This window comes from Octopus sinensis, linkage group LG9, assembly GCF_006345805.1.
Source record: "Octopus sinensis linkage group LG9, ASM634580v1, whole genome shotgun sequence".
In the NCBI taxonomy this organism is placed as follows: Eukaryota; Metazoa; Mollusca; class Cephalopoda; order Octopoda; family Octopodidae; genus Octopus; species Octopus sinensis.
In genome coordinates this window covers 64,608,260-64,623,407 of record NC_043005.1, presented here as the reverse complement: position 1 = coordinate 64,623,407, position 15,148 = coordinate 64,608,260, and the positions used below count along the sequence as shown (strand labels likewise).

General features: G+C 36.0%; 1 protein-coding gene across 1 annotated transcript in view; it reads left to right on the top strand.

The window, feature by feature from the left end:
* LOC115215439 (dynein heavy chain 5, axonemal-like) overlaps nucleotides 1-15,148 on the top strand; it is a 370,977-nt gene that overhangs the window by 198,700 nt on the left and 157,129 nt on the right. The window contains exon 33 of the mRNA XM_036506013.1: nucleotides 10,890-11,024. Within this exon, the coding sequence (XP_036361906.1) occupies nucleotides 10,890-11,024 (135 nt within the window). The remainder of the gene's footprint in view (nucleotides 1-10,889; nucleotides 11,025-15,148) is intronic.

Here is a 15,148-nt window from a genome sequence, read left to right as displayed (position 1 = left end):
TTCTCTACACGTACTTGGTCTTCAAAAAATAGTAGCCAAATCTCTCTCAAATCACTCTGTATTGGTCTTAAATATAGAGGAATACATAACGTTTTCTATTCATTTACTTGTTTCAGTCATTTGACTGTGACCATGCAGGAGTACCACCTTTAGTCAAACAAATCGACCCCAGGACTTATTCTCTGTAAGCCTAGTACTTATTCTATCTGTCTCTTTTGCTGAACTGCTAAGTTACAGGGACGTAAACACACCAGCATTGGTTGTCAAGCGATGTTGGGGTGACAAACAGACACACAAACATGCACACACACACACACACGCGCACACACATATATATATATACGATGGGCTTCTTTCCACTCACAGGGCTTTGGTTGGCCCAAGGCTATAGTAGAAGTCACTTGCGCAAGGTGCCATGGAGTGGGACTGAACCTGGAACTATGTGGTTGGTAAGCAAGCTACTTACTACATAGCCACTCCTTCACTATGAATAAGGTAGGATGGTCATGCATAGTATGAATTTGCTCTTAGATCTGCTCTACCTAGGATGACCTGGGGTTAAAAAAACTTAATACCTTTTTGATAATAATCTTGCTTGTTTTCTTTTTGCAAGTTCACTTGACATAAAAATATTAAGTTCAAAACAAAACATGTCCTTCCTATTAATATGTCAAAAAGAATAAAAAAAAGATTCAGTACCATTTAAGATTTTTACTGAGCTAACACTAATTATTTGATAAGTATTTCAAAATGTCTTTGATGTTGAAGAAATTTGACAGTTCTTTTCCCTTTTAATTTAAATAGAAAGTATTGCATGATAATGTAACTGACATTTTAGAAAACAAAAATGCAATTAACAAAAATTAGTTTGTAAAAAATTTCAAGAATGTGACATTTTGGCAGCAGTATCAGCACCGTTGTTGTTAGCATAAGTGATGGTGGTGTGTTGTTGTACCTAATATTATAGAATGTCACACAAGGATTTATTTAAAATAAACAACAAATAGCAAAGAGAGAGAGAGAAAGAGAAAGCATGTTATTTGAAAGCTGCTCAACCTGCTATTCCTTGAGTTTAAATCCACTGTAAGGATTTTGCTACGCGAGGAAGCAATCTACTTACTTCTACAGTACATCAATTTACCTTATTCAGATCAACTAAAAATAATAGTTGAGATAGGCTAGCATTCTATCTTGGGAAAGATTCATTTATCTTCAGAACTCCAGACATGAATCTAGAGATGTGAACCTACCTTACAGCTGTTTCAGGGATTAAAGAACATTATATTTCTACCTATAAGTTGAAAATACAAGCCATCAAGAAAGCCTGTACGTGTTCACTGTACAAATTTCCCTTGAATTGTACACAACCATCTTAACAAAAGGACACAGAGATGCATGTAAGATAATGCAGTCCTAGATACACTTAAAAAGATTGGATGGTCACAACTGGAATGCCTCTTATCAGTTTTTATGCTAAGTCAGGATTGAATTGGGTTCTAATTATCAACAATGACAGTGATTTGTATCCAGATTCTGCTGCACTCTGGCTTTAGCAAAGGTGTTTTTTAACATTTACTCATTTACTATTGGGTTGTCTGGAAAGTTCGTGCCGATTTATAGTAGCTTACCTTTCGACTTATTTTAGAACATGGTTGAGTCCATAAAATACGATTTGACTACACCTCCATTTAGAGCACAGTTTAAGCTATCTTTTCGTGGAAGAAGGTTTATGTTCCTATAACCTGTATTAAAATGGAAGATAAGAAAGTTAATTTTTGGCTCTTCATGCTTTGGGAACCAGACAAAAATTGCTGCAGCTCGGCTGGGATGTGTTACCCCACCCTCCATATTCACCAGATATTGCTCCTTCAGATTTCCACTTATTCAGGTCTCTGCAGAATAGTCTTAATGGTAAAAATTTCAATTCCTTGGATGACATAAAAAAATACCTTGATGAATTCTTTGCCATGAAACCACCTCAATTCTGGGTTGAGTGTATTTTCAAGTTAAAAGAAAGATTGAAACGCATTGTGCAACAAAATGGTTCATATTTGGTTGATTAAAAATTCAATGACAAGTATTTATTGACCTTTTCCTTTCCTTTAAATATCGGCATGAACTTTCCGGACAACCCAATATATCTACAAATAGATAGTGTAAGGAATTGAAATAATGTATAATTTTTGATTATCCTGTAAGCTTGTGTATCTATGCATAAATGTCATGGTGGTTCTGGAAAACCATGCTAGTATAAGTTTTCTTGCAATACTAAGTTGAAAGAAACTCTTCCACACTTACATATTGGATTATTGAACATAAATATTTTTATTGTTGAATCCCTACCAGTTTTCCGATCTTTATTAATTTATATGGAAGCCTATGAAATGTAATTACCAAATAGTTCTGCTTATGCAAGAATATTTAAAAACACATAACATATCTCTATATATATATATTGTGGCAAAATATCATTAAGTTGCAGCTTTCTTGTGATACAGAACTAGTAATAAACCACATTGTATAGCTGCAGACATAGATCTGACAAATGTAAACGCTAATAGATGATGCTGAATGTTATGAAACATGTTTACCAAACTATTCAATGTGTGGAATTACAGATGATATTTACACACTTTAAACACATTTATACTTACTTAATGCAACTTTTATCATTTAAATTTATTAGACCTACATGTGTGACTTGTTTATTAGTAGTTTTACAAATATTTGTAAAGTTGTTGTGTACTTACACAATTCAGTTTGATGAAGTGGGAAATTAGCTCTTGAAACCAGAAGGGGTGTCAAAATACAAATATTTACAGATGTTACTCCAATGTTATGTTTCACTAAGCTTAATCGCATTTTCAATATGTTAATATGTCAAAAGTATTGACTGTGTATACTTTCTGGTTCCACATAATTTATTGATTATTTTATATATTTTATATCTGCAAGTTTTTGTTGTTGTTTGGCATCATCATCATCATCATCATCATCATCATCATCCTTTAATGTCCATTGTCCATGCTGGCAATGGGCTGGACTGTTTGACCAGGGCTGGCAAGCTGGGGAGCTGCACCAGACTCCAGTCTGGTTTGCCATGGTTTCTACGGTTGGATGCCCTTCTGAACACCGACTGCTTTTCAGAATGTTTTGGGTGCTTTTAAATGGCACTGCATGGGCAGTTTTACATGCCACTACATAGGCACTCTTAGGTGGCAATGCATGGGTGCTTTTACATAGCACTGCCATGAGTGCTTTACAGTGCATCCTGTACAGATGTTTAAGTCTGTCCCTATAAAAACAAGATCAGTGTTGCTTGATCTCATTAAGACCACCTTGGAGAGTGCCTCCATTCCAAAGGACAGGGCTAAGGGACTGTTTGTGAAATTTTCCAAGAAAGAAATAACAGAACAGCAACAACCGTTCTAGTATCATAGTCTTCTCCATCACTTGCAATGTTTTCTGCTGAGTTCTTGTCCTACAGATTAACATTTACTCTTTTATACCCTTTTACTTGTTTCAGTCATTTGATTGTGGCCATGCTGGAGCACCGCCTTTAGTCGAGCAAATCGACCCCAGGACTTATTCTCTGTAAGCCTAGTACTTATTCTATTGGTTTCTTTTGCCGAACCGCTAAGTTACAGGGGCGTAAACAGACCAGCATTGGTTGTCAAGTGATGTTGGGGGAACAAACACACACACACACACACACCACACACACACACACGCAGACACACACATACACACACACACACACACACATATATATATACACATATATACGATGGGCTTCTTTCAGTTTCCATCTACCAAATCCACTCACAAGACTTTGGTTGGCCCGAGGCTATAGTAGAAGACACTTGCTCAAGGTGCCATGCAGTGGGACTGTACCTGGAACCATGTGGTTAGTAAGCAAGCTACTTACCACACAGCCACTCCTACGCCTATACTTTGTGAACAAATTGATGAAAAGTTGAGTAGAGGATGCATTGATCAGATTTTTGAATATCACCAAACAGTGCTTTGGACTATTCCATTGTACATCAATTTGAAGGATTTTAGAAAGCCTTCTGACAGTATGCACAAAGAAGAACATATAGAAGATGTTGAGGCCATATGGAGATCATCAGCTTAATAAATCTCTTCTTTGACCATTTCACAAGCTGTTTGAAGTGTGATCCTGCATAAGACCGCATCTAATGATCCCACAAGCATCCACTGGGCTCTTTTCTTCTGTTTAAAAGGTTTTTTTACTCTATGGATAACTGAGCAACACTTCTGAAAAGAGGTGATCTCCATGAAAACATCCTATCGGTTGGACTATCACGTGAAATAGACAAATCTTAGCAACAATAACCCCAAAACAACAAGTCACAACCTTCAATAACACTGCACCTGTCATACTGAACCACTAAAGTATCTGAAGAGTTTCACATATCTAAGAAATAAAGTCAAAAATGGACAATTAACAAAGTTTGTTAAAGTTCCTGGGACACGTGAAAGACTTCAGATGATTTGAAAGTCAAGACAAAGAGCGTGAGGACTAAGACAGACAAGTCTTAAAAGGAGACAAGAATCAGATAAATGTTTTCCATAGTGTATGCTTGATAAAAGCCTGCTACATCTTTTAGCTCAGCAAAGTATCAAATAAAGACCTGTACAACTAAGCTGCTTACAATAATGCAGTTCTTGGAATAGATTTCCAGTGGCTCAGATGACTTGGTCATGCAATTTAGAATACTTACAGCAGTATCAAGATGGAAACCTGGAAGGCAAAAGTCTGATACAGAACAGCTGAAAGCAAGATGAGAAAAACACATTGAGTGAAATGTAAGGAAGTGATAAAGACTGGTTTGAATGGTGTTGAATCACTGAACTCTTACTTGGCAGTTTGGCAGAAAGGGGTTTAATAATAAATATAACTTTTATACATTCGCACATAACTTTCAACTAAGTTTGATTTAACATATGCACATGCACACATATACACACACACCACATACATGTGCACATGGACTCATGAGCTCCTTGCAACATTCTCCTATGGAAAGCTATATATAGAAATGCAGTTTCTGAATTGTTGAGATTATCTTTTGAAATGTGGAATAAATAAGAAAATCATACCTTAACCATCTGACAAACACTTTAATATTGTGTGTTAGTGAAAGATAGTGAATTCATAGGATCTGCAATATTTAGTTACATCCATCTATTTTCTGAGTTCAGACATGCTGAAGTCAATTGAGCCTTTCATTCATACGGGGTCAATAAAATAAAGTACTTTCTGAGTAATGGGTGAATATAATTGACAACAATTTGTGAATTTGTGTATGTTAGAAATCAATATTATGTATTGTTAAATATGATACATACATACATAGGTATGTACATACACATATACATACATACATGCATACATATACTAGCTTAAGAGCTGCACTCTGTGTGGACTATTAAGCTGGCTATTGCAGTGGGTTAGGGTTAGGGCCTGGGGCCCAAAACTGAGGAGAGCTAAACATCATGAATATAATATATCTCTAATGACTATATATCCCGGTGGTGTTTAATCAGAGGTTAAGGAGAGGTGAGAATTGATTCTGTAATGCAAACATTGTTCCTGTCGTTAGTTGAATTCCAGTTGTCGGCTAATTTGTCCAAAAGTTCTTATCTTGATGTAAAATTAAGGAAGCGAACATCATTTATCTCCCACTTGATCTCTGACATAATCTGACAAATGCCAACCAAGATGGCATGAATCAGTCAAGCTAGAAATAGCAATCCAAATGCCTTTAAATCAGTTCCCAATGCTGGATGTTGAAGAACGAAATGAAGGGCAGATTTTCAATCCTAGGATTACCCTGATTCCAAAAAGATATGTCTATATATGAGAACTGATCAATAAGTATCCGGACTGTTGCCGTAATAACGAAGCTAAAGCACACAGAGTAAAGCCACTTGGCACACACTGACCTTGAATTCTACTGTGCATGCACACTAAGTTTTTAATGTTCTAGCTCACTTCCACTGCTTACAACAGTGCTGCCTGACTGGCCATCGTGCAGGTGGCACATAAAAGCACCCACTACACTCTCTCAGTGTTGTTGGTACTAGGAAGTGCATCAAGCTGTAGAAACTCAGCCAGATCGGATTGGAGCCTGGTGCAGCCATCTGGTTCACCAGTCCTCAATCAAATCATCCAACCCATGCCAGCATGGAAAGCGGATATTAAACGATGATGATGATGATGATGTATATATATATATATATATATATATAAATGTACTGATATGTAGGGTCAAGCATATCAAATGACATTTAATTAGAAACACTAATGTAGTGAAAAGAATATTAACTCAACGACTAATATTACTTTCATTCTTTCATTCAGGGAAAGTTTTGGTCTTCTTAGATCTCAATAGGTTGGCCAAACTATTGGTACAAAAATTGTTCAGTAGAATTACAGTATTGTTATTGTTGCTTAACCCCATGGTAGTGCTGAATGAATAGACTCGTAATTGAAAATACTTCCATCTTGACCTCAGAACAGTGCACCCATAACCACATTATTGACTGTGTTATTCTTTTAAGATTTGAGGAATTTTGGTTGCTATTTCTTGTAGGTTGGGTGACCATGTTGAGGCAGGATTATGTAGAGGCTGCCAATCCATAAAGCATATAAAATTAATATATTTAAAAAGATAGAAAGACGAAGTTGAATGCTGTAAATAGTGATTTCCTCTTCTGTGAAGTCTATGATGAGGTTTAATAACACCAAAACATACCCAGATTTAATTAAAACAATATTAGTCATTGGACTAATGTTCTCTTCTCCTGACCACATTAGTGATTCTAATTAAATATGCTCCCATCTACTTAAATGTTGATATCATACTGAAGGTGCCACTGAGGATTTTAAGTGCAGTGTTTGGCTATAAAAAATAGAGCATAATTGTTGAAATTCTAATTTTACTGACTCTTAACTTCCTCTTTCGGTGGAATAGCTTCTCAATATTTACATACATTTCAGTGTAGAGATAAATATTGACAAATTTATCCTGAAAGATGTGATTAATAGTCACAAACGTTTGTGTATTTAACCTCAGCTTAGCTCTGATCAAGTAGCTGGTTGTCCATCTCAAATCATCTGCAACAAAATGCTGATTAACTGAACTGTTATAAAACATATGGCTCTATGACATGTCTGTTTTGTATAATTTTTAGCATCAATACTGAGGTATTAATCTCAGCCAAAAACTCCAATAATCCCTCACCTGTCACTGCCAACAGTAAACCACCAGATGATCTAGAGGACTTTACATGTTGAGGGAGTCTCATCAGTAAAGTCAGTTGAACAAGATAGGACACCCCAATAAGGCTTACTTAAAGCTTGTGGGGGAAAATTCAAGACTTCAGAGAATCTGGAAATATACGTAATACATTGGATATTATTAAAGTAACACTAAATTTGTCTTGATGAATAGCACCATATGCTGGCAAGTGATAAAATGAAACATGAATAAGATGAATGCTGTATATTTCAGGTTTTTTATCTTTTATGGTGTGTCTAGGCTCATGCCCTCCAAACTATTTATTCTTTGCTGGTTAGCAGCTACATAGAGGATTCTTCGAAGAAGAGGACTAGAAAGTTAATAAAGAATAATCCTTCATAGCAGAGAGTCAATAATATTCAACTTGCTATATTCATCTATAAACAGAAGTTGGTAGATTCACTCATCTGACTAAATACATTACTAAACCTTTACTTTCTACAGACAGATGAATTATAATAGAATTATAATATGAAATTTAATTGCTTAATTTTCAGAAGTAGTTAAGCTAAATAATAATTTAATAATTTTTCTGAGATTCTATGATATTGAATTGAATTTAGCAGAATATATCTGTTAATTTCAATAAAGGGTAAAGACCCCCTTCGGTCATGAATGACCATGGGATTGCACCTAGAAAGTTACCCTCCTAGACACAAGTCCGGGCAAGGTTGTTTATGGAAGACCAGCAGTCGCCCATGCATACCAGCCTCCCCTCTCCACGCCACCAGTGTTATCCAAGGGAAAGACAAAGGTCGATACAGCTTGGCACCAGTGACGTCGCAACTCATTTCTACAGCTGAGTGAACTGGAGCAACGTGAAATAAAGTGCCTTGCTCAAGAACACAACACGCAGCCCGGTCTGGGATTCGAGCTCACAACCTCACGATCGTAAGCTCGACGCTCTAATCACTGAGCCATGCGCCTTCACTTAATTTCAATAAACAAATGTTAATTTTACATTCTCTTTGTGCTTTGATTGCTGTTGTTTTAGTTAGGTTGTATAACTGCTGGTGAACGTTAACAAAGTCAACAATATCTTGTTGTCACTTGTGCTTCTTGATGAAAAGCTTATGTTGGTCACTACTCTCTTTACTCTTTTACTTGTTTCAGTTATTTGACTGTGGCCATGCTGGAGCACCGCCTTTAGTCGAGGAAATCGCCCCCAGGACTTATTCTTTGTAAGCCTAGTACTTTTGCTGAACCGCTAAGTTACAGGGACGTAAACAGACCAGCATCGGTTGTCAAGCGATGGTGGGGGGACAAACACAGACACACAAACATATGCAGACACGCACACACACACACGCACACACATATATGTATTTATATATACACATATATACAATGGGCTTCTTTCAGTTTCTGTCTACCAAATCCACTCACAAAGCCTTGGTCGGCCCGAGGCTATAGTAGAAGACACTTGTCCAAGGTGCTATGCAGTGGGACTGAACCCAGAACCATGTGGTTGGTAAGGAAACTACTTACCACACAGCCACTCCTATATTTAAATATACTTTGCCTTTCCAATGATCTTCTAAACTTAAATATATGATACTTTAACCTGTATAACAGAACTAGTTGGTCTTGTGCCTCCTCTGCTCAAATTCTCTCAACTCATTCCTCCTTCTCCTCCTCTCATGACTTCTGGCATGCCCACCGGAACTAATATTAACTAGTTTTCCCAGTCCTTTGTACTGATAAAATCATTCAACTAGAATTTCCTCTCTGCACACGTTTTTCATGCAATCAATCTCACCAGTCTTCAAGACTTAACGTATTATGTAATATGTAATATATTAGGTTGTTTCAGCTCAATGCATTATTGATATGGCGTTTTTATCAGTGACTTTAGTAGTGTAAAATCTTGGAATTGGCAATGAACTTTGGTGCCTATGCTGTGTGTATTGAGTTAAAGTGATATTTCAAAATATTGACTTGCATCAAACGACGTTACCATTAGCTGAAAATAAATATTTAATAACAAATAAAAAAGTGTTTAAACTACGTTTATCCAGTGATGTTAAAATTGAAAAATTAAAATTAAAACAAAAACGAATCACTGATGAACCAGCCATTTAAAAGTAAAAACAAATTACTTCAGAGCATGTCAGCACTGTATTAAATTCTAATGATAGGTTAATGGGAGGCATAAATATCAATAGATTTGTTTCCATTTCGCTCAAGATGAAATAAAATTATGAGATGCTGCCAAGTCTTGTATGTTATTGTCACTATTTTTAATTCGTAGGTTTTAATTTGTAATAACAATGATTAGCAATTTGAATTTTCCTAATTTAATAGTAGTTTAAAGGATAAGGCAATTTAGTTAATGAATTTTAGCTGAATAACATTTAGAGTCATGTACATTACTCTAATGATTGGAATTTTTAAAAGTAATACAAATTGGCTGTCCTGACCTACTTGTTATTCGAAAGCTAAAGCATTGAGAATATGCATACAACAAACGTTGAAGAAACAGGAGTATGAACACAAAACTACAGTTCTGGAACAGAATGAAGACAAATCATCAACAGTTGAATAAATTCTGATTTATTTCAGCTTAGCATCTTCGGATTCAAATTATAGTTTACTTATATCTGAATGTCAGTGTGGAAGAAATACATTCAACATGCAACATGTTACATATATAACATGATATGAGAAACATAACTTCAGCTTTATCTGTTGAATTAATAAACTGAATATTCTAATAATGACCCTCCCAAAATACAACATGACATATGATTCTTCATCAGAAACTTGTTAAAATAGATTATTTGACTGAAAAATGCAACAAAAATGTTTAGCTATAGGTGCAGAAGTGGCTGTGTGGTAAGTAGCTTGCTTATCAACCACGTGGTTCCGGGTTCAGTCCCACTGCGTGGCACCTTGGGCAAGTGTCTTCTACTATAGCCTCGGCTGACCAAAGCTTTGTGAGTGGATTTGGTAGATGGAAAGTGAAAGAAGCCTGTCATATATATATATATGTGTGTGTGTGTGTGTGTCCCAATTTTGCTTGACAACCAATGCTGGTGTGTTCACGTCACCCGTAACTTAGCGGTTCAGCAAAAGAGACTGATGGAATAAGTACTAGGCTTACAAAGTCCTGGGATCGATTTGCTCGACTAAAGGCGGTGCTCCAGCATGGCCATAGTCAAATGACTGAAACAAGTAAAAGAGTATTAGTGAAGACAGCATGTGGAATTTCTCCAGATATTGAAATAAGCTGAGGGCAGGAAGTTATAAATTGATATCGCTGTAAATAGGACTTCAAAAAGTTATCAATTTATCAACTATTCCTCTTTAGAATAATAGTCGGTTGTTATAAGCAATACTTTTTGATCTTTATTGATATTTTGAAGCATGGAATTGGTTTGCTGCAAGTGATGCAAATAGTAAATAGTAACAATATAATAGCAATGAGAATGAATCAGATAACATGTGTCAATTTATATTGTGACGAAATAATATTCTTGAAATTTGTGCAAGTTAGTGTACTGTATAATTTGTATTTAATTCGAATCGCTAACTAAACAGAACTTATTCTATTTTCAGGTTCACTATGATTTTGGTCTGAGAAATATTTTGTCTGTATTGAGAATTCTTGGTTCAAGTAAAAGAGAAAACCAGCAAGACAGTGAAGCCACTATTGTAATGAGAGTTCTTAGAGACATGAACTTGTCAAAGCTGGTGGGTTATTTCCGTATTGTCTTAAAATCCTTTTATTGTTTTCTGTAGCCATGCTGAGCACCACTTTTAGAAGTTTTAAGAGATTCTATTGAGTATAGCACTTATCTTGGTCTGGTAATTATTTTATTGACCAGTATTTGTATGTAATTATAGTTATCTTTTCTACACAATACTGTTGGTGTTGTGACAAACATAAACGTAAACACAGAAACTGACATATACACACCAGAAAATAGTTCAGAAAGATGTCTCAGTTGAAAAGAAACAGAATGGTGAAGAAGTGGAGGTGAATTGCTTTCTGAGAAACTAAGAGTAGAGAGAGAAGGAAAGAAAGATAAATATATATATATATATATATATATATATATATATATATATATACACACACAAAGTAAGTTAGGGGTATGGGTGCAACCCACTAAGGGATAGTATTTATCCAATATACTGTTGGTGATTTTAATGATTTCAATAATTTATATTATGATTTTTATAATTTGTATTCTTATCTTATATGTATTGAATTATAAGATATATATGTATGATATTGGGGTTCTCATTTTGTTAAATGAATAAATAATCCAACATTCTCATATCCGAAAGTTGATGAACAAACTAAATTTGTTTCTCCATTTTCTTATTTGTATACATATATATATATATATATATATATATATATATATATATATATATAATGTGTTTATGTATATGTATATATAACATACATATATATATACATATACATACACACATTATATACACATATATCAGCAGCATCATTATCATCGATTAACGTCTGTTTTCTATGCTGGCATAAGTTGGACGGTTCCACTGAGGTTTGGAGAGCCAGTGACTGCACCAGGCTTCACTGTGGTCTGGCAGAGTTTCTACAGCTGGATGCCCTTTCTAGAGAGAGTGGGGGGTAAGCAAGAGAGAGTAGGATAAAAATGGCTGTGTGCATTGGTGGTCATAGAATAAGAGATTAAGCACAAATATAAAAAAAAAACTACTCTAACAGTTCTCATCTCTCCTTAGAATTGAACCCAGGCTAATGTAATCCATATCTTCCATTAACTCTGTGTTGTATGTAAGGGTTGGGTTTCCATCATCCATATAGTCCCACTCAGGGAATGATAGGAGTACCATGCAACATTCTAATAATAATAATAATGATAATAATAATAATAATAATAATAATAATAGTGTTAATTGAGAAACAAAGCAGACGATGCTGGATCATAGATATATCAATTCCAGCTGACAACAAGATATGTGTTAAGGAAGAAAGAAAAGTCAATAGATATGACAGGTTAGCTTGGGAGGTTAAGTAGTTCTGGTCACTGAAAAAGGTGGTAGTAGTACCAATAATTGTTGGGGCCCTGGGAACTGTGAATAAAAATCTTGATGGAAGAAATCATGGCTTCTGACCGTAACTGATTGGAAGTGTAATCATGTACATTGTTTTGCCTTGGTATAAAAGATGGGCTACAGCAAATATTCTGCTCAATACCACAAATTTGCTTGTCAGTTGTTTGACCTTAACCAGTTGAGCATGTCCCTTGGTGGATGGCAATAGGTGCATATCTGATCACAAGCAGAAGTAGTTGGGGAGCATCATAGCCATGTGTTGAGAGGAATTCTTTGGGGCTTGGATAATTCACCTCTGAAAACTCCCAACATAGCGATGGGGGAAATACTACTAAGCATTTTGTCCAGCGTGCTAATGATTCTGCCAGCTTGCCACCTTAATAATAATAATTATAATAATAATAGTAATAATACATTAGTTACTTTATTTACAATTGATAGATATTTGTCCTCATCTTGTTTATTAACATAACATTTCGGTTGATACACCCTCCAGCCTTCATCAGGTATCTTGGGGGAAATTTCGAACCTGGGTTCTCATTCCTAAGGTATTTTTGCTGTTGTTGTTGCTGTTGCTGCTGCTGTTGTTGTAGTTGTTGTTGTTAGTATTCAGGTCACTGCCTGGAATTGAACTCGGTTAGTAGCTTGCACTCTTAACCCGAAGATTCCAAGTTCGATTTCAGGCAGTGATCTGAATAATAATAATAATAATAATAATAATAATAATAATAATAATAATAATAATAATGGGGGAGAGGAATGATGCAATTAGAGCTGTGCTATAAGACCTCCACTGTAGGAATGAACAGGTACCTATCTAGTACAAAGGACTGGATGCTGCGACTTGTGTTCGAACACGAAGGCAGCAAAAAGCTGCATTCTATCGTCAAGGAAGCTTATAAATTCGAAAGAGAACTAGACATTAACCTTGAATCAGATGAAGAGCTGGAAACCACTGCTACCAAGCAAGCAAAGCGAATCAAGCAGACTGCAAAAAAGAACGGGCAGAATCAAATTGAGAGGCAGTGGAGCCAGAAGAGAATGCATGGACAATATATTCTCCGAAGCCAAAATGCTGATGTAGACCAAGCAACAACCCATCAGTGGCTGAAGAGTTCAGGATTGAAAGCAGAGACTGAAGGCTTCATACTGGCAGCACAAGATCAAAGCTTGTTTACCAGAAATTACCAGGCTAACGTTCTCCGAAATGGTACTGACCCTAAATGCAGATTCTGTGACACATTTGACGAAACAATAGACCATCTCGTTTTGGGATGTCCTGTGCTGACACCAAACGAATACAAAAATCGCCACGATAAGGTAGGACAGTATATACATTGGAAGATATGTAAACACTACGAATTCGGCACTCCTACTAACTGGTATGAACACCATCCTCAGCCAGTTGTTGAAGGTAAAAATGTCACCCTCCTCTGGAATTTTCCAGTCAACACTGACAGAACGATCAAGGCTAATCGACCAGACATAATTGTTAAAGACAGGGAAGAATATACCTGCAGACTAATAGAGGTAAGCATCCCCACTGATAAAAATATATCTGTAAAGGAATTTGATAAACTTAGTAAATATAAGGACCTGGAAATCGAAATACAAAAGATGTGGAATCTTAAAACAAAAACTGTTCCTGTTATTGTAGGTGCCCTAGGTATGATAAAAAAGGGATGTCAGAAATGCCTAGACAATATCCCTGGGGAACCATGTCTCAAGGAAATCCAAAACATTGTGCTAACAAGTACTGCCCACATCCTTAGAAAAAGCCTATCAATGTAAATGTTTGTGTTGTATTACATGGAGATATTTCTCTACTTCCCCTCCCCAAGCTTTCAGCTATATTTCAACAACTCTTAACCTTCACTTGCCCTAGGGCGCTGGGTGTGCCCTGGCAAGTGATTGCATCAAACATGCAGATTAAAAGTAAATGACACTAATAATAATAATAATATGCATGCATGTATATATGTATCTATGTATACACAACCACATGTACACTAAGAAATTTTTTCTATTTTTTACAAATCTTTTCAGTTATATGTATATAGCATATAACCTGATACATAGTTTACATAATGATATGTATCATTGAAGTCATCTATTGGGTTGTCCGGAAAGTTTGTGCTGAATTTTAAAGGAAAGAAAAAGGTCAATAAATACCAATAAATACTTGCCATTACATTTTTAATCAATCAAATATGAACCATTTTGTTGCACAAGGCATCTCCATCTTTCCTTTAATTTGAAAATACCCTCTTCCCGAAATTGAGGTGGTTTCACAGCAAAGAATTCATCAAGGTATCTTTTTACATCATCCAAGGAATTGAAATTTTTACCATTAAGACTATTCTGCAGAGACTTGAGTAAGTGAAAATCCGAAAGAGCAATATCTGGTGAATATGGAGGGTGAAGTAACACATTCCAGCCGAGCTGCAGCAGTTTCTGTCTGGTTCCCAAAGAAACGTGTGGTCTTGGATTATCATGTTGGAAAACAACACCCTTCCTGTTGGCCAATTCTGGATGTTTCTCTTGAATTGCTGCTTTTAACTCGTCCAGTTGTGTGCAGAATTTCTCAGAATTGTCAGGTTACTTGGGAGAAGTTTAGAGTACAGAATTCCTTTCCAATCCCACCAGACACAAAGCAAGACTTTTTTAGGGTGATGACCCCGCTTTTGGGGTGGCTAAGGGTGGCTCATTTTGCTTACTCTGGGATTGCTTTCTCTGAAGATTTCGGTAAATAATCCATT